Raw genomic sequence first — 20,215 nt, 5'->3', positions numbered from 1 at the left:
AGCCTGATTTCAGAAATATTACAATGTGAGAAAACTGCCTCATAAAAATCAAGGATTTATTATCTTAGATCAGTCCATCTTTCTCAGCTGGGTTTTGGGGTGCTTGTCTTGCTATAAGGACCTCCTGAGCTTACCTCTTATTAAACTCAAGGATTTTATCTCACACACTGGCAGATTGCTGCTTCAGGTTCCCGCTATCAGACCAGGGCCCACGAGGGTTATGTGCCTGTTATCCAGGGCCAGACCACTTGGGAAGAGGAGTCTATTTCATTTATTGCCACAGCCTCTAAATCTCTCAAGATGTGGTCGGGGAGGTGGTGTGTGTGGCATGGAGAGAACAGCTGGCTCCATTCTCTAATGTCCCAGGACCCCCTACAGGATCATCTGACCAGCCTTTGAACCACAGCCCATGTGCTTGACTTGCAGGGTGTTGTTTCTGTAGACCACTGGCTGCAAATTTGGCTGTGTATTAGGCTCACCTGAGGAGGTTAAAAAACACCAGTGCCTGGATCCCACTCCCATAGATTCTTTTTATTTAAAAAAAAATTTTTTTTTCAACGTTTATTTTATTTTTTGGGGGACAGAGAGAGACCGAGCATGAACGGGGGAGGGGCAGAGAGAGAGGGAGACACAGAATCGGAAACAGGCTCCAGGCTCTGAGCCATCAGCCCAGAGCCCGACGCGGGGCTCGAACTCACGGACCGCGAGATCGTGACCTGGCTGAAGTCGGACGCTTAACCGACTGCGCCACCCAGGCGCCCCCCACTCCCATAGATTCTATTTCAATCCATCTGAGGAGTGGCCTGGACATCAATTTTTTTTTTAAGCTCTTCACAGGATTCTGATGTGCAGCCCAGTTTGAGATCCTACCACCAGATTGCTTCCATCTTCCCCTGGTCAGATCATGACTGTGGCTTGAACTGTCTAGCTGCTTCTGTTTATCTCCCTAATGATACTTCCTATGGATCTCCTCCATCTGGTCGGGGGCTCGGAGGGAGGTGACAGGAGGGTCCTCGACCCTGTTTCACAGATTGCCCTTTGACTCCAGAAAGGTGCTCACTCCTTTGAGAAGAGTTTGTAAGCCATTAGCCTTTGTGGGCCTAAGTCACCCTTCGTGTGTCAGAGCAGAGTTACTGACTGCTTTCTGAAGAGAGCCTGCCTGTACTTTGTTCCGCTTTCCTGTGGCTAACCAGCTTCATTTTCAAGATGTGTCACAACCCTTGCCTCTTAGTTACTGTAAAGCAAAAAATCTTCCCCTGATTGGCTGTGTATTAGGCTAACTGAATTTGAGTTTCTTGCAGATTTTCACATCAGATTAACAAATTTTCAGTGATCAAAAGCTTAGTTCTAAAATACAACATTCCTGGAGGTAGCCTCAAATCTATCTCTAGTTCTCCAGCATGCCTTTTTGAATTTGTGGTGTGTGAGGTTGGGGGCTGCTGACCACTATCTTCAAGGCTGCAGATGAGGTAGGTAAACGGAAGCTGATTGAAAGGGGCAGAGGCTGAATCCTTGTTCTCCTCTCCCCACCTCAACCCCAAATCCCTCACCTCACTGTCACACATGGAGGGGCTCCCTGGAGACCCGGTCAGTCCTGACTGCCTTAGTTCTCCTTTGAGTCAAGGTAGCCGGTCAGAACTTCCCACTTAGGCCCCAATGTTTGGGCCACTTGTAGAATTGTTTATGTTTCTGCTTGGACTCTGATTGTGGCTTTTATTAGGGGATGTTATCCAAAAAAGTGATTATTTGGAATTTGTGAACTTTTAAAAACAATTCTAGGGATGTTGTTTGCAATGCTAGCCAATTCAGAGACTCCATTGCTGAGCATGTGTGGGAGAGAGCTTTCTCGGGCTTTGTGTATTATTGGGAATTGTATTCCTCCTCAGCTGCTGTGTCCCACGACCCCATGGACACTGGGCCTTGTAGTTGCTCAGACTTCCCTCCTGGCTGCCTTGAAGAAATGTCTAGTGCACCAGAGTGTGTAATTTTATGCACTGTTACCCCAGCTGTATTTCTTTTCTTAAAATTATTTTCTCTTTGGCTTCATTTCCTCATTCATTTCTTTCTTCTCTTCTAAAATTTGCATCCTTGTTAGCCCTATCATCCTTTTTAGAATGAGCTGGTGTACAAATGAGCAAATAAATACTTTAAGAAACTGCCCTTCTCTTTCTACTCCACTGCTGCTGCTCCTGCCTGCGGCCCCTTCTATGGGGTAGAGCCCAGCAGCTCAGAGTGGGTGGCCTTCCTCAGCAGGAACTGCCTCCATTCCCAGACCACTGTCGTGTGGCTCTGACTCCTCCCACCCCCCCAGCTCTCATTTCTGCTGCTGGCCTTCGCTCATCGTTTCCACCGACCTGAAGCCTGTCACCCTTTCCTTCAGCTCTGCTCTCTCTGCTGAGCTGATTTCCTCTGTGAAACCTTTGCTGACCCCCTCCAGGAAGAGCTGACCACTTCCTGGGTGTCGCTTCCTCTCCTGGTGTTCGGGACTCTGCCTGCACTAACTGGGCTGCAGCTCGCCCATAGGCACCTTTGTGCAAATTAGGAAAAGGTACCTGCCCCTTCCTCAAGTAACTTTCTAGAACTTCCAACTGTTGGAAAACCGTCTTAATAATGAGGAATCTAGGGGCGCCTGGGTGGCGCAGTCGGTTAAGCGTCCGACTTCAGCCAGGTCACGATCTCGCGGTCCGTGAGTTCGAGCCCCGCGTCAGGCTCTGGGCTGATGGCTCGGAGCCTGGAGCCTGTTTCCGATTCTGTGTCTCCCTCTCTCTCTGCCCCTCCCCCGTTCATGCTCTGTCTCTCTCTGTCCCAAAAAAAATAAATAAACATTGAAAAAAAAAAAATTAAAAAAAAAAAAAAATAATGAGGAATCTAGGATGTTTCACCTGGAAGTGGAAGCCTGCTAGGATTGTGCTGTGCTGTACTGCATAGTTATACTTGACGGCCCTTTTGTGAATTGTCTTTATTCCCCTCAGCACTGTTTGTCTGACAAGAGCAGGCCCTCCACAACCATTTGCTAAATGAAAGAGTGAAAGTACAAGTATGCGCCTCATTCTTATCATGAAAAATAGCAGGAAAGGCATATATGATGAGGTCTTTTTGCACTGAACATGAGTATATTTTAATTTAGAGACGTACACATATGTGTCTATGTATATGTATGTGTATATATTTACTTTTCAGTATTTCTGAAATCAGCAGGTATCTTACAGTCAGTGCATCATGGTGCCTAAGAACACAGACCCTGGTACCAGACTGCCTGTCTGAATCCCAGTTCTACCACCGAGACACATATCAGTGACTTTGGACACTCTACTTAACCTCTCTGTGCCTCAGTTTACTTATCTATAAAATAGGGATAATAACAATAGTTCCTACTTCATGGGGTGATTGTGAGAATTAAATGAATTATTGTATGTACCGTGCTTAGCATATAGGCACCAAGCACCTAATAGAGATATGTTACCTCGTATCATTATTATTAAAGCCTATGTATACACTTAATACACTGTTGTTTCTTTTTAACCCTAAAAAACTGCTTTAATCCATGCTGTACAGCTTATATTGATGGCGTCTTGTTTTGGTGGGCAGCTGCCTGTATCCAGGATCGTGTGCATTGTGGTCAGACATGTGCCGTGTATGCCTGCCCCTCCACACCAGTTTTCTGGTTGTTATGAGGTACATAGTGCACACGCAGGAGACCATCAGGCTTTGTTGTTTCTTCTTTTCCTTACATGGCAGAAGAGAAGGGGGGAAAACCAGAGCCCTGTATAGACAAGGCTTGTTTTGAAATTGAAACTTTTTATTCGTGTTCCAAAGCTTGGATTGGTAATAAAACTTGGCTGTCTTAAACTGGAAATCAGAGAGAATTGGGTTTGAAAAGTGACTTTAATGTAAAATCTTTATCTAATTGCAGAACGACTTCTCTTTGATGATTTTCAAGAAAGCCGTGCTGTGAAGTGGCAAAGGTAATGAATGTTCTGGGGCCGTGTTCCCCCTTAGAACCTGCCAGAGTATTCTCAAGTTAGACAATAGATGTAAGTTGCTCCCTTAATAATTGTGAGTTTTTCCTGGTCTCTAGTGTCCACTTGTGGCTGTAATTTCACATGAGAGATGGGTGGCTATTCTCTGAATTGTTTCAGGACAGTTTTCCTTCTCATGTCTCATGTCAGCTGTAGAAACTACAACCTTCTGGGGAGTTCTATGTGATTCATGCTCACGGCCCCACCCTCCTGAGTTATCATCCTTCAAATTAAGCAAGATCTGACTCATGCATTTTTTGGAGATGCTCCGACCCTTTCCATTATGAGACTAAATGGCTTTTCCCAGATTACATTGCTGTAATTAGCTTACACGCAACTTTGATAAATATTCTTACATACTACCCAGCACCAGCCAAAACTGTCACAGCGATCTGGGTACATGTATTTGGGGTTTCAGCAGCCTTCTCTGTTGGATAAAATGTGTATCCAATAAAATGCGTAAAAGGATGATCTAATGCTTCATCTTCCTTAATTTGATATGTTGATCAAAATACTTTTTATACAGAAACCTCAATTTAGTGTTATTTTAGTGTAGAGCTGGTCAACATTAGCCCTGAGGGTATATTTAGTTCTAGTTCCCAGAAGGAATATCCATATGAGGAACTTTCTCCAACAGCCCTTCCTAAGGATTCATTTACCTTCAGGTTTCAGAAATAAGTAGACGGTTGTTAGTAGTATCTGTATTCTAGAAGGTGGAGGAGTAGATGGTGAGAATATGGATACCTTGACTCACAGATCTAGCTGGCAGAGAAACTAGCATCATGCCCAGTATTTTGCACTGTAATGCCTTGGACCCCTTTAGGTCACATCAAAAGCTTGGTCCTAAAGAAGCACATAAAACTCTAACGTTAAATCTTCAAATGGGGATATAAACACTTTTCGTCTTTTCCTTCCCAGTTTATAACTGAGGTTTCCATCTCTGTCCAAAATCTCATTTCTTCTTGGAGAAATATCAGCAAAGACAGAGGAATTTACCTAAATCTCATGGAGTGTGAGGATGCCCTGGTGCAGCTTGGGTGGTCAAAGCAAACCAGAAGCCTACAGAAAGAACCTGACTCATACGCATTTTGTTGGTTTTTTTTTTTTTTTTTTTTTTTTGGTTGTTGTTTTGGGTTTTTTTTGTTTGTTTTTCTTTTTAGTTGGTTGTCAACACTTAGAATTGGAACGGTTTAACATAAAAGGTCTCTTGGAGTATTGGAAGATCCATCCAGACTTGGCCTGCATAACCATTGTCAGCTGGAGCTGGGTCGAAGCTGCCTTTTGGCTGCGCCATGCACTCCTCACTTTTCAGTGTCTGCTCTCATTTATGTGATTTATCCAGTCCTAAGCCAGTGTCCTGCTCTGCTTTATGGCCGGGTATCTTACAGCTTCACAGAAAGGCTTAGGCCAGTTGTGAGCAGTGGTTAAATGGCCACCAGAAGGAGCATAATTGGTACCATTGAGGCCCTAGTGCTGCTCAAAGCCCCACCCAGGCCTTCAGGAGACAGGAGTTAAGGCCAGGGTGGCCATGGTATGCTGAATTTGCTGAGCTGGCTCCTCTCCATCTGTTCATTCATCCTGAGAGTCATGACCACAGTTTCCTCATCCAGGGGGGTGGGACATTTTTCAAAATATGAAAGAAAGCAGCCAGTGACCACGCAGGCCTATTGGTAGGCTCATAAGACCAACTACTGCCACAAAAGGATAAGCTTCCTGTTTACCAGCAGGCAGGAGACAAAGTGGTTGTGCTTCCTGGCCATGTAGGACTTGGCACACGGGCTGGGTTCTGTCCGAAAAGACAAGTGCTGAATGCTTGCTCTGTGCTCAGCCGTCGCCCCCACGGCCTGGGTCCTGGATGTGGGCCACCCTCGGGAGGGCACTTTTGCTTTGGCTCCAGAACCAGCCCTGGTTTTCTGAAAGGAAGCAAATGGGGAAGGTGGCCTCCCCTCCTTGCTGGCTTCCTCTTTAGCTTTCCTTTCCCTGTGGGGCCCAATCCAGCCAAAGTCCCTCGTCCTAAACTTGAATTTAAAGACTAATTCATGTCTTTTGTTTGTAAAGTCTCCAGGAAGCAAGATGCCATTGCCTCTGGGGAAACTGGTCCTTCTTTCCAGTGTGGTGGCCAGTGGGAGCTGCACCCTTATATATTACCTTATACGAAGTAAGTATCCAGTGAACCCAGCCGCCAAGGCGTAGCTTCCTCCCAGCTCTCTCTGCCCTGCTCCTCCATCAAAGGAAATACTTGAGATGCTTTCAGGAGATTAGAGAAAGGGCTATTTTTAGTAGCCAGTACCATTCCTTTGGCTATAGTTTCCTGTTTATCCTATAATCCCAGTTTTTCCTGGATCTCCAAGCGCAAATGAAAGGACCAGGATTCGTTTGCATCACAAGCCTTGCAAAAAGCAAGATGGGCTTTCACTCCAGTGCACACACAAGAGATCCCTTAAGATTTCTGAGATTATGTAAAGAAGAGAGGGAAGGGCAGTACCAGATGGTTCACAGGTGGGGAAAACTGGCTGTTTTTCAAGAGTCCTCAGCCTGTTTGCCCTGCCATTCTCTGCTGTAGATTTAGTGGAGGAGGGGACCTTGAGCAAGGGACTCTGGTGAGGGGAGAAAATAAAAGAAGAGCCCGGGATGCAAACTCCTGACAGATGCTGCTTCCAGCCCCACTGCACACAAATTTGAATTTGTAAAGACAGGCCACAATTACTGTGGGCAGCCAAGACATTTAAGGTCATTTCAGTGCTACTAGTTGCAAAGCAGCAGCAGTTTTTTTCTTTTTTTTTTTTTTCTAGACTGCCTTTCTTTGAAGATCCTTTATGCCCACCCAGCCTGGCTTCTCACCCTGACTCTGCACCATTTTCACTTCCTGCCAGGACGTATCACCAGCAGACAGGCAGAGAGTGCTCAGTGTCCTGTGCATCCCTTCTCCCCCACCTTCCTTCAGCCTTGGCCCAGGGCTCTCTGAGTCTTGAGGTGGCCTGAGGCGAGCACAGCCAGGGGTAATTCAGACTGGAATAGCTCAGCCTCCTCTCCCCTCTGCCAAGGGGTGGGAGCAGGACACAACAGGAATGGGTACATTTTATGGGTCAGGAGACCGAGGTCTTTCCTCCTCAGTAGGCCGGGCTCGTCCAGGAGAGATAGCCCAGCTGGCATCTATAGCCAACCGCCTGAGTTGAATGCCAGAGCCAGCTCTGCGCTGGCTGTGTAGCCTTGTGGGAGGATCTCTCACCTCCATTATCTGTGTGATGAGGGGCAACACTAGTGCCTGTGCATGAGGTTGTTGTAAAATTAAATAAATTGTAAGACATAGGAGATACTGAGAACGGTGTCTCACCATGGAAATCTGGACCCGACCTGTGCTCCTCCTTTTCCTGTCTTGGCTGGCACCATGCTCATACTTCCCAGTCCTGGGAAGTAGCCCAGGGTGAGCATCCTCCCTGGCCTCTCCTGTCTCAGGCCATCCTCCCCTTTCATACTGGGATGGGGCCTACAGGAGGGAAGCTCTTTCTTGTTGCCAAACTGAAACCCCTACTTGGGAAGCCTACCTTTGCTCTCTCCCGAAGGCAGCTCGTCTACCTTATACCTTCAGGGAGGAACTTCCTGGGGTTTCTGGTAGCCTTTGGCCCAAGAAATGTACCTGAGACTGAGAGCAGCTTATAAGCAGCTTAACCTACATGAAATGTTGCCTTAAATCTATAAACTTGACAAACCAGCATTTTCACGTTCTGTTTCTTGGCCCAAAGGTTTTGTTGCTGTTGCTGTTGCTGTTGGGGGATATTTTATGCTGGTTTATTGGGGCCTTCATCCTAGTGAAAGGAGCAATGTTTAGAAGTCCAGAGTCATAGATTTTGGCCCCAGCTCTACCATGGATGAGCCATGTCACTTTGAGCAAGTCATGGAATCACAGGACTTTAGAACTGAAAGGAAAGCCAAAAAGGATCTGGGCAAACCCCTTAGATGAAGAAACGAGGCAACGAATAAGGTGGGAAATGAGAGATGAAGGAATTGAGGTACGGAAAGAATCAAGTACCTTGCTCAAGGTCATCTGCCACGTTCCTGCAGATACTGACTGTTAGGGTCAGGTGTAAGGCAGGGTAAAGATAGGAGTCAGAGGCTAAAAAATTTTAGCAAAGGCTTTATTTGGGAACTAAGGTCTCTGGCGAGGTTCCGTGACTCAGGGAGAGAGAGAGAGGAGTCAGGGAAGTCGCGCCCGGGTATGGTGGGGTAGGGTTTTTAAGCTGCAGCAGTTCCGGGTTTAGGCTCAGGTGGGTCTTTCTCTTGTGCCAGGTTGTGCTGGCGCTCGGTGATTGGTTGACCTTCAGTTTGTTCCCGCGCGCTGCTCGGGGCTTCAGTTTGTTCGGGCGTGCTGGCAAGAGGGCCGTCCCCTTCCAGGGACATCCTAACATTCCAACCTCTTATTGGTGATAATGGGCGAGGGATCTGATCTGGCTGCTTCCTGCGGGTGTAAGGGTGATGCCATAGTATGTGGGGTCTGAGGTTGGAATGCAGGAATAGGGCCGGACCACCATCCGATGAAATGCGACCTGGGAAACTTCATGAATTCGTTTCCATACGAAACGGAGAAAACAAGGTAAGAGCATAAGTATTATACAGATAGAAACTAGTGGGGTGACTATGGGGAGGAGCCAAGTTAGGTGGGGTGATTGCCACCAGGAGGTTAGGGGGTCTGAGGATCCTGGGTGGGCGGATAGAGTTTTTTGGAATTCCTTTAGGTGTTCTACATTGGTTTCAACTAAGCCTGACTCATTGAGGTAGTAGCAACATTCTTCCCTCAGGAACAGGCATGTTCCCCCTTTTTCTGCTGTCAGGAGACCTAGGGCTCGTTGGTTTCGTAGAGTGACCTGTGCTAGGGAGTTGATCTGCCTTTGTAAGTTGGATAGGGAGGTTGATGAGGCTTCTATTGCGATCTGGAGCCTGTCTGACAGGTCTCTGGAGGAGGTAATGGAGTGTGTGAGGGAGCCGGTCCCAACCCTGGCGGCCAATAGGGACGTGGCTAGCGAGAGACCATTAGTGGGAGGAAAACAACTCGTTTTTGGAGACGGAATTCGAGGAGTTGATGGAGTTCTTCCTGTCCGTATAGGGTGAGTTGGGGGATAATGGTGACTGGGAGACAGATAAAAGCATTTTGGGGCATTTGTTTATAAGCTGTGCCCTTACACCAATAGAATCCCCCTGGGGGAGGGTCGTGGCTAAGCATAGGCAGGGGGGAGGGGCAAGTTGGGGAGGCATGAGAGGAGTAGCATATTGGGTGAGACGTGTTGCCTTGAGGGGTCTCAGTGAGGATGGGAATCTGTAGGGAGATTTGACTTCTGGGGTGGTTGATGGAGTTAGTGGTGTTGGGAAAGGGGGTGGGTAATGGGATGGCTATTACTGGATCCTGCTGAAGGGATGCACAAAGAAAGCAGTGTGACAGGTTGGTTAAGCCTGAGTGATTAAGCAGGATGGCTCCTTGTCTGATCAATGTAAGCCATGAGAAGGGATGTTGTGCAGGGGGTGTCTTTAGTTGTGTGTTGAGCTGGTCTTTTTGGTCCGTGATTACTTGGGTAAGATCTTTAAGGTTGGAGAGGAAAGGAGACATTGAGGGCTCATAGGTTTGATAGATGGTTAAAAAGGAGATGGGGTTAGAGAAATGGTCATTCTGATACAGTTTGCCCTTTATTCCGGTTTGCCAGCGGGTATCCCATGGATCAGGGACAGTAAGGGTAAAGTTGCCATTTTTTAAGCAGAAGCGGCCTGTCCTTGGTCCTGTGAAACAGTATAGGTTGAGCCAGTGTATGTTACAATAGTGATAGGGGCATCCTCCATATTGGTTGGGGGAGGTTTGGGAGCATATTTTGTCGGTTTGGTCATATAAAAAGCAAATGGCAGGAGTAATCCGCGTAGAGGCTTGGAGGGTGTTGAAAGAGGGGAATTTAAAGGTGACTTGATTTTGGCACCCAACAATGGAGCAAGGGGTAGAGGGTGTGATAGAGGTGTGTCCATTAAAAGTTTCGGATAGGTAAAAAACCCACCTATAGGAGGGTTGTGAGGGTATAAGGGGGATGATGTTAACAAGGAGTAACAAGGGAAGTATCATCATGATATAGAAGTATGGTTAGTAAAAAGCTAAAGAAGGAGATTTTGACGGGGGAGAAATCGGAGAGAGTTCCCTGAAGCCAACAGTCGGAGACCCAGGAGAGAAATAAGGGGAGGGTGATGGGGTCGGATGAGTGGGAGAGCTGTAGCTCGTGTAATATTGTGAGTGTGAAGGTGGGAAACTGAGGGGAAGGGTCCGTCATGAAGGGGCCTGTCGGGTTAGTTTGAGGGTGAGGGGGCCGGTTGGTTGGGAGGTCCACGATTCTTCTGGTATAGGGGGTAAAGGGGGGGCCCGTTTGAGGTCAGAGGTGTAAACCCATGGGGTGTGGCCCAATAATTTAGCAGCCGTGGGGGTTGTATGACTGTGTAGGGACCCTCCCACCGGGGGGCAAGGGTTGGTTTTTGTCTTACTCGAAGGAGCACTGAGTCTCTTGGGTTTACAGATAGTGAGGGAGAGGAGAGATGGATGGGAGCTAGTAGAGTGAGGTCAGCGTACTGTCAAATCAGGTGTCGGAGCAGGCTGAGGTAAGGGAGATAGGCAGCCAAAGGAGGAGGATCTTTTGGTAGGGTTGGGGTAACAGGAAGGGTCACCCGTATAGGAGTTCAAATGGGCTGAGGCCTGTGGGTCCTCGGGGAGCAGCTCGGAGTCAGGTGAGTGCTATAGGTAGGAGTTGAGGCCAAGAAAGCCGAGTCTCTATGGAGAGTTTAGTGAGATGGTCTTTTATGAGGCCATTGGCCCTTTCAACCTTACCCGAGGACTGGGGGTGGTGTGGTATGTGGAGTTTCCAAGTAATACCCAAAGCTTTGGAGACCTGTTGGGTGACTGCTGAGATGAAAGTGGGCCCGTTGTCAGACTGTATCCTTATTGGTAGAACAAAGCGGGGAATGATGTCCTTGAGTAAGATCTCAGCCACTGTGGAGGCCCCTTCAGATGAGGTGGGGAAGGCTTCTATCCACCCTGTAAAGGTGTCAATTATAGTAAGGAGATACCGTAATTTTTTGTGTTTTGGCATGTGAGTGAAATCTATTTGCCAGTCTTTGCCCGGGAGATGGCCCCGCATCTGATGAGTGGGGCCTGGGTGCCTCATTCTCCCTTGGGAACTGACTGCGGCGCATGTGGTGCATTGTTGGTGTGTTTTGGTGATCAGTTGTCGTAGGTGCGGGTGGTACATAAAGGGCTCAAGGAAGCGGAAGGTGGCCTCCGGCCCAATGTGTAGGGTTTTGTGGATTTTTGTTAGTAGGGAAGGGACTAGGCTATTTGGGAGGGCCAGTCGGGGGCCCAGCATGGTCCAGCCTGCGTTGGCGTGGGCATTGGGATGGGCCATGTATTGTTTTTGTTCATCTGGGGTATAATTGGGAGTGGTATCTTTGGTGAGGATGCCCATAGGAACTGGGTCGAGAGAGAGAGCTGTTTGTCTAGCAGTGTTGTCAGCCTTGTGATTTCCTGTAGCTATCTCTGTGGTTAGGGGTTGATGGCCCTTGCAGTGGACAATGGCCACTTCCTGTGGGAGTTTGAGGGCCTCAAGGAGTTTTGCCATGAGTGGCCCATTGATGATGGGGGTACCCTTAGTTGTGAGGAATCCTCTTTCTTCCCATAAGTGGGAGTGTGTATGTGCAATAAGGAAAGCGTATTTTGAGTCTGTGTATATTGTGACCCTTTTGTTTCTGGACAATTGGAGAGCCCTAATGAGGGCTGTGAGTTCAGCCTTCTGGGATGTGGTTCCTGTGAATAAAGTCTGGGTCTCTAGAGTTTGGTTTAATGTAACTACAGCGTACACTGCTCGTCGGTGGCCCTTGCAGTCAACTAGTGAGCTGCCGTCTACAAATAGGATGAGATCAGGGGAAGTGAGGGGAAGGTCCTTTAAGTTAGATGGAGGTTTGGAGAGAATATCTATAAGTTCAGTGCAGGAGTGGAAGGGTGGCTGTGAAGTGTCTTTGGGGTTGATTTGTGGAAGTAGCGTGGCAGGATTGAGTCTGGGGGAGAGTTGGAGAGATATTTCAGGATTTTCAATAAAGAGCAGATGGAACAATTATATGCCTGATGGGGAGAAGTGTGCCAGGGCCTTATGTGTAAGGAGATCAGATAGACGGTGCGGTGAAAGTACTGTTAGGGGGCAGTGTAGGGTGAGTTTGAATGCCTCTTGGGTTAGAGTGGCTGCTGCTTCAAGTGCTCTGAGGCAGAGTTGCCACCCCCTGATCGTAGGGTCCAGTTGTTTAGAAAGGTAGGCGATAGCTTGTAACATAGGGCCACAGGGTTGGGTTAGGAGCCCTGTGGCAATTCCAGCCCTCTCATCTGTGTATAAGAGGAAAGGCTTTAAAACATTAGGGAGGGAAAGGACCGGTTGAGTGACTAGAGATGTGACCAGCTGTTGGAAGGCCCTTGCGACCGATCCTGGGCTGGAGAGTGGGCCTTGGGGGGTTTCTTTGGCTGCTTTGTATAGGGGGGCTGCGTGTATAGCAAAGTTAGGGATCCAGTGTCGGAAGAAGCCTACTAGACCCAGGAAGGAGAGGATTTCGTCTGCATTGGTAGGTGGGGACAGGGTCTGGAGGGCTTGAAGATGATCTTGGGTTAGGGCCTTGGTAGTAGGTGTGAGTGAGACTCCCAGGAATATGTCTGTATTAGTACAGATTTGGGCTTTGTGTGGGGAGACTCGATACCCCAGGTTAGCCAGGAAATTTAGGATTTGGACTGTATCTTGTTTGGTGTGGTCGAAAGAGGTTCCACATAATAGAAGGTCATCTATGTACTGTAGTAGAGTACAGTGACTGGAGAGTGGGGCTTTGAGGAGATCCCTGGCCAAGGCCTGCCCAAAGAGATGGGGACTATCACGAAATCCTTGGGGAAGTAGCGTCCATGTGAGTTGGCAGGCCAGAGAAGTGACTAGATCTTGCCATGTGAAGGCAAAGAGGAATTGGGACTCAGGATGTAAGGGAATGGTGGAAAAGGCATCTTTGAGATCAAGCACTGTAAAATGGGTCATGGATGGGGGGATTTGGGAGAGGAGGGTATATGGGTTGGGCACTACTGGATGGATGGGAATTACAGCTTCATTGATTATTCGGAGGTCTTGAACTAGTCTATATGAGCCATTTGGCTTTTTTACAGGCAAGATTGGGGTGTTGCAGGGGGAATGACATGGGATTAGGAGGCCCTCCTTGAGTAGGCAATCGATAATGGGCTTCAGGCCTAGTCTGGAGCGTGGGAGATTGAGTATTGGGGTCTAGATGGGAATTGTGATGGATTTTTGAGTCTAATGAGGACAGGTTGGTGATGGGTGGCGATTGTTGGGGTGGATGTATCCCATACGATTGGGTCTATTGGGAGGTCTGGGTGTGGGTTGAGGCTGTGGTCTGTGTCGTCCATGATAACAGCCAGTAGGAGATGAGTGGGGGAGGGAGGGGAGCAAATAGCTGGTAAATGTATAGAGGCTCCTAATTTACTGAGGATGTCTCAGCCCAACAGGGGGACGGGGCAGGAGGGGATGACTAGGAAGGAGTGGGAGAGGTGGAGGCCATCCAGGCAGCAGGTGAGTACCGGTGTGCATGGGGGAATGGAGGGGGTGCCATTTATGCCCATGACTGAAATGGAGGATGGCGTAGTGGGGCCGAAATAGCTCGGCAGGACGGAATAGGTAGCATCCGTGTCCAACAGAAAGGAGATGGACTTACCCGCTACCTGGAGTTTTACCCTGGGCTTGGCGTGGGTCACCGGAGTTACTGAGTCTGGGCCTCGTCAATAGTCATCCTCCATCTCCAGCAGTTGGAAGGCAGAGTCCCATCCGGGTGAAGCCTCGCCACGTGGAGGTGTTGCGAGTCTGTTGTCCCTTGGGTTAGGACAATCGGATATCCAGTGGCCCATTTGCTGGCACAATGGGCATGGACTGGTAGGCTTTTTGGGATGGGGACACTGACGAGACCAATGGCCTTCTTGGCCACATTTAAAACAAGGCCCCGGAGGGGGCCGTGGTCCAGAGGGCTTTACTGCGGCTGGTCTCAGGGCAGCTACCAAGGCTTGGGTTTGTAATTGTACCTTTTGTTGGAGACGGGACTGTCACTATTGTTCTTGAGCTTCCTCTTGGCCATTAAAAACTTTAAAAGCCATCTTTACCAGGTTGGCCATAGGGGTTTGAGGGCCGTCTTCAGCCCTTTTTAGTTTTTTTCGAATATCAGGGGCTGATTGGGAAATAAAATAGGTGGCCAGTACCGTGGCCCCAGCGGGGGTGGTAGGGTCTAGTCTGGTATATTGGGTAAGTGCCTCTGTGAGCCGGCTAAGGAAGGCTGCGGGGTTTTCATGGGGGTCTTGTATTATTTCTTGAAGTTTGTTAAAATTTACTGATTTGTTTGAGGTTGCCCTCATGCCTGCTGGTAGGCATTGGATCATCTGGTCCCGGCGCCGGTGACCATTGCCTGCATGTTGGTAGTTCCAATTGGGATCGGCTGCCAGGACAGCATCGGCTCCTGCGGGCATACTGGGGTCGGTCATGTGGGTTTGGTCTGCATGCTCTCTGGCTGCGGCCTGGATGCGCTCCCTCTCCTCAGGGCTGAGGGTAGAGGTGAGGATCACATGAATGTCATGTGAGACTGTAGGCTTGGGCGAGGTATTGGAATTCCTTAATGTATTGGGTGGGGTCTGCTGAGAATGACCCTAGTTGCTTTTCAATGGCGGACAAGTCTTGGAGAAGGGGACGCGAACCAGGCCTTCAGTCCCTGCCACCTCACAGAGAGGTAAGATGGCCGCTGGGGTCTGTTCGCTGGGAGGGGCCTGAGCACGAGTTGGGGATGATATGGGAGGCAAGGGTGGGATGGCTGGGGGTTGGGAGTACAGAGAGGGGCGAGGCCCGGTGGGTGGCGTGGCTAGATCCTCTAACGGGTCAGAGATAGGGGAAATTGGTGAGGTGGGGTCATTGGGGGGTTGTGGGCGGACAAGGAGCACGCATGCAGAGGGGCAGGAGGAAGATAGGTGGGGGCGAGACCTGAGGTCCCAAAAGGCCATAACGTAGGGTATTTCTCCCCATTTTCCCAGCCGATGGCAGAAATTGTCCAGATTGGTTAAGATTTGGTATTGTAGAGACCCCTCAGGTGGCCATTGAGAATCATTATCTCATTTGTATTGAGGCCAGACTACAGTGCAAAGGCGGACGAGTCGGTTACGACGAAGTTCACCTTGTAAGCCCAGGAGCCAAAAGTTTTTTAACAGACATTGGAGGGGGGTAAGAGATGGAGGTGGTTTAGACTCGTTACTCCCCATTGGCGTGGCAAGGCGAGGCGTCCCTCGCGTTGCAATAAGGGGTCTTTTGGCGTGCGGGCCTTTCCGTGTGCGGAGGAGAGGAGACTGACTTGCGAGACGTGTCTCGTGGGTGTCAGCCGTAGTTGGAAGGGGGGAAAGGAGGGGTCTGTCCTACTTACCGGCTCCTGTAGGCTCTTGAGAGTAGGGTGGTTGGCATCTGGCTTGGTGAGGAGGGGGGAGTTCAGCCGAGGGAGGTGAGCTACCACCTCCTCCTGGGTTTCGGCACCAAATGTTAGGGTCAGGCATAAGGCAGGGTAAAGATAGGAGTCAGAGGCTAAAAAATTTTAGCAGTCAAAGGCTTTATTTGGGAACTAAGGTCTCGGACGAGGTTCTGTGACTCAGGGAGAGAGAGAGAGGAGTCAAGGAAGTCGCGCCCGGGTATGGTGGGGTAGGGTTTTTAAGCCGCAGCAGTTCCAGGTTTAGGCTCCGGTGGGTCTTTCTCTCGAGCCAGGTTGTGCTGTTGCTTGGTAATTGGTTGACCTTCAGTTCCTTCTGGAGAGCCACTCGGGGCTTTCCATTGGGTTGTGCTGCCGCTCGGTGATTGGTTGACCTTCAGTTTGTCCCGGCGCGCTGGCAAGAGGGCCGCCCCCTTCCAGGGACATCCTAACACTGACTTTCTATACTTTGCTTTTGGAGTCTCTAAAAGGGACAGTTTAGGGTAAATGTTCCCGAATTATTTTCCATCCAGAAATTTCACATTTGTTTCTGTTTCCAAGCTGTACATGAATTGTATCCTCCAACTTTCTATAGAGAGTCTACCTGACTGAGTTTAAAAAAGAAAAATAAATGTAACAACTGTCTTTCCCCCTTAGAAGCTTTTTCCAGGGCTTCCTATTACCAGCTAGCATTGGAGCAGCTGTACAGCTACCCCGAGGCCCTGGCGGCTCTGGGCCCTCCGTTTTTGTCCATTAGCTCCACCTCACCGACAAGTACAGCTTCGTGGACATTGCCAATGCCCAGGTAACGTGCTCCCCATGCAGACTGAAGTCCGGGAGAGGGCTGCCATCGCTGGGGGGACGGTCTTGGAGGATTCGGGATGGGAACATGCACGAAGTAAAACCTCCACTAGGTATTACTGAGCACCTTCTGTGAAAGCATTATGGGTGAATTTATTCTCACATACTCGTCTTCCTTTCTGGGGGATAACTGTGGCAGGGAAGGCAGTGTTCGGGCTCAGGGCACCATCTGGAACTGACTGTTGTAGGGAAGTGAGCAGCAGCAGTGTGCCACAGCTTCTGCCTTGAACTTGAAATACATCTACGACCAGTCAGTGCTCATTCAAGTGTGAGCAACTCTTTAAACTCTAGTTTTAATGCTCATTTATTCCATTGCTGCCACGAAATGCCAGTCCATTTTCTCAGCTCTATCCGCTTTTATATTTCAGCCAGTAAAGTCACCTGAATATGAGATGCGTTTATTCTAATGTTGAACAAATATGTTTTGGGCCCACACCAAGTTAGAGGAATGATTCGAAGCTGTGTGGGCAATTCAGAGATACAGAAGGGTTTCCAGGGGGTTATGGTTTAAAACTCCCAAGTAAGACAGGGTACCCTGAAGCGAATGCTGTGGCAGCAACCTGGGAGGGAGCAGTTAGCCACCTGGGACATTGTTGTGAAGAGAAGGAATGCCAGCTATGGAGCAGTGTGCCCGAGAAGGCACTTGGCTGTGCCCCCTGCCAGTGTGACCTCCACAGAGGTGCAGGCTTCCCAGGCAGGTGTGGTGGGTACGACGGGCTGGGACCACAGGGCCGTGACATCATTGTGTGAGATAGACACACTCGATTGTGGGGCCAGCGGAAGCCATGGGTAAGAGTGAGATGCTCTGATCTTTTTTTTTTTTTTTTGTCAGTGTTGTTTTTATTAATTTTTTAATGGGAATAGTTTCATTGGGACTTTTTTCTGACAAAAGCCACTCATACTTGAGTATTTTGATAAAAATATTTGATCTGGCTTTAAAAGAAGATCAATTCATGCCGATTGGAAATACCCAGATACTGGACCCCTGGGACTGCCTTTAGGAAAGCAGTGTGGCTATGCAGCTGTGCAGCCGTGAGAGTGTGAACCGGAGGTATGGCCTGCTTAGATCAGGAGAGGACTGCGTCAGAGGTGATGCTTTAATGTCTGATATGGGTGAGTGGGAAGGTAGCGGTTCCACTAAGTGAGAGAGGGAGCCCAGAAGACAAAGGGAAGGGGTGAACAGGTACAGAGTGCCCCACTGTGTGCCAGGTGGCCTTATGTGCATGTCATCAAGTCTTTCACACCATGTGGTGTGGCTCCTCTGTGCTTCCCCATGGGCTGGATCCTCTCTTTCATTATGAAAAGTTTTGAACGTACAGAGAAGATAAAAGAATTGACACTCTGGTACCCAGGTAGCCACTACCTGGATTCTCTGATTACAATTGATCCTTGAACAACACAGGTTTGGACTGTGTGGGCCCACTTCATACACAGATTTTTGTTGATACAGTACAGGACTGTAAATGTGTTTTCTCCTTAACGATTTTCTTAAAATTTTCTTTCCTCTAGCTTACTTTATTGTAAGAATACAGCACAGAATACATAGAACATACAAACGTGTTAGTCGACATCAGTGTGCTATTAATAATTAAATTTGGGGGGAGTCAAAAGTTACGTGCAGATTTTTTGATGTGTTGTTCGAGGGTCTACTGTAATATTTTCCTTGATTTGCTTTATCTCATATGTTTGTCTAGCCATATCTGTGTCCATGAACACATCATGTTCAAACATCCATACACTTCATTTAAACACATAAGCAACATATCATTAACCAGAGTTTAATATATATTTATTGTTCTTTCTTTTTTTGAGGTAAAATTTGCATTCTGGGAAAGGTACAAATCTGTCCTATTTGATGAATTTTAATAAATGCATTCACCAATGTAACAAGCCCCCATCTAGATGTAGCCTGTTCACATCACCTGAGAGTCGCTTATGCTCTTCCCAGTTGGTCCTCTCACATCCCTCAGCCCTGCTAGAGACAACCACTTCTCTGATACATTTTTCCAACATAGCTTAGCCTGTTCTAGAAAATTAAATTATATGCTTCTGGGTAAGCCTCTTTCACTTGGCCTGTTTTTGATGTCCATATTGTTGCATGTATCTGTAGTTCTGTTCTTTCTTAACAGTGGTTTTTTGAATATGGTTGTAAGTACTCAGAGCCCTGAGTTTGCACATAAGGTCTCTGCCAAATAGGAGGACTGCCACTGACCTCACCAAACCATCCAAAGAGGGGCAGGACATTTGGAGGGAGCCAGATGGAAAATCAGGTCAGTTCTCCAGCTAGAAAACAACCAATTCTGTGAATGATCATTGGACTTCATAGGGTTAGCTCTAGAAAACATCACTTTTTCATCTCTTGGGAGGACAACAATGTATCCAATTGTATCTGGCATTTTATACCCCCAGTTGAAGATTCCAGTCTCTGGAACCAAGTTAGAGGGCCATAACTATGTCAGCTCATCCAGAGATGCCCCCTTTCAGAGGTATTATGGGAAGGTGAGTGGGAATGGGGGAACAGGAAGAGAACCCTCCAATGGAAACAATCCTGATTCTCATTTTCATTTGTAGTGAAATGATTGCAATAGTAAGAATTCATTTTTCAAACCTTGAAAAGTTTCATGGCCTGGACACCAAGCCAGTGCTTTGGCTCTTAGCTCAGTCCAGATGTTTTATGAAGTAAGGCCTCTTGAATTGTCCTCTCCTTATGCTGCTGACTGTGAAGAACTTGACAGCTCTACTGATCTAGATCTATGATACTGATGCTGTGTTACAACTTCTAACACTTGCCTCAGTCGTCACAGATGAACAAAGGCATGGGTTCCTGTTCCAGAAGTATTCATCACATTCTTTATAGAAGATCTCCACCCCATTAATTGGCTTTTCTTGTCTGGTTGCCAATAGCTACATTCACTCACTCCCTCTTCTGGAAGCCTCTCCAGAGATGCTTGCTGTTTAGCCAAGTTGTGTTTTAATTCCCCAGGACAAAAGGAGCAGGCAGCCCTCAGGCAGCCCCCAGCCGGCTCCCCCTGGGCTCATTGACCCCCGAGCCTGGGATTAATGCAGGAGCTGGCAGAGTTCCAGCCAAGAATTGAAGGTTGATGTGAATTAGGAAATGGGGAATAAGTTCCTTCTCTTTCCTGGTGCCCCCTCCATTCACCGGTCATTCATTCTTTGTTAAACTTGCCTTGACAGTGATGCTGGTTAAACTATGAGAGTCCTTAAGAAAATGCTAAAACGTTATCTTATAGCTCTAACAAAATAGTGTGTAAAATTTTTAAGACGTTATTCAAAAACAACTGTTTTTTTTTTTTTCTTTTGACCATGCCTTTTGCTTTGGTGTTTGTGACTAGAGGCTATTCTTTTGTTTTCTCTCAGGTGGCACCTTCAGAAGGTCTTAAAGCTCAAGGGTGGTCAGCAGATTCCCGTGTTTAAGCTCAGCAGGGACACTGGTGATGAAGGAGGACAGGTGATCAGAACGACTCTGCTTTCTCCAAGAGTGGCCTCCCCTCCTCACCGGGTCCCTCCAGGGCCTTGAGCCGGGTGTCCAACACCAGGGGTGACTGTATGTGCTGGCATGTGGTAATTTTGGTATAATGTTAATTTGAACACGGTTATTGCGGGTTTTTAATTTAATAAAAAATGGACATTTTACTATAAGTTTATAAGAATTTATCTGCAAATTCACTAAAAGCAAAGCACAGAGTAAAAGGAATCAGTGTTAATAAGATGTTCGCTGATTTTTGCTAGTTCTCCTCTTTCTTTCCTGCCTGCTCCCTGCCTCCCCCTCCGGACCC

The 20,215-nt window shown here is 48.0% G+C and overlaps 1 protein-coding gene across 6 annotated transcripts; it reads left to right on the top strand.

Annotated features, from left to right (window-relative positions):
• The first annotated feature begins 1,271 nt into the window (after positions 1-1,271).
• COA1 (cytochrome c oxidase assembly factor 1) lies at positions 1,272-20,078 on the top strand. Of its 6 annotated transcripts, XR_015248137.1 has the most exons (7): positions 1,272-1,469; positions 3,914-3,965; positions 6,078-6,177; positions 6,812-9,121; positions 16,215-16,362; positions 18,548-18,688; positions 19,797-19,916. XR_015248137.1 is itself a non-coding variant. In XM_086697041.1 (6 exons), exons 3-6 carry the CDS (start codon positions 6,093-6,095, stop codon positions 19,817-19,819), a joined length of 330 nt encoding a protein of 109 aa, XP_086553167.1. In that variant the 5' UTR covers positions 1,272-1,469; positions 3,914-3,965; positions 6,078-6,092; the 3' UTR covers positions 19,820-19,916. The 6 variants fall into 6 exon arrangements, 3 of the variants coding, with proteins under 3 accessions (XP_086553167.1, XP_086553166.1, XP_086553168.1); XR_015248135.1 differs by lacking the exon at positions 6,812-9,121; XM_086697041.1 differs by lacking the exon at positions 6,812-9,121 and having other exon boundaries at positions 18,615-18,688.
• Positions 20,079-20,215: the final 137 nt, after the last annotated feature.

Source organism: Puma concolor, chromosome A2, assembly GCF_028749965.1.
Source record: "Puma concolor isolate L17-30 chromosome A2, mPumCon1.1.hap2, whole genome shotgun sequence".
NCBI classification, from domain to species: domain Eukaryota; kingdom Metazoa; phylum Chordata; class Mammalia; order Carnivora; family Felidae; genus Puma; species Puma concolor.
This window is presented reverse-complemented; position numbering and strand designations above follow the sequence as displayed.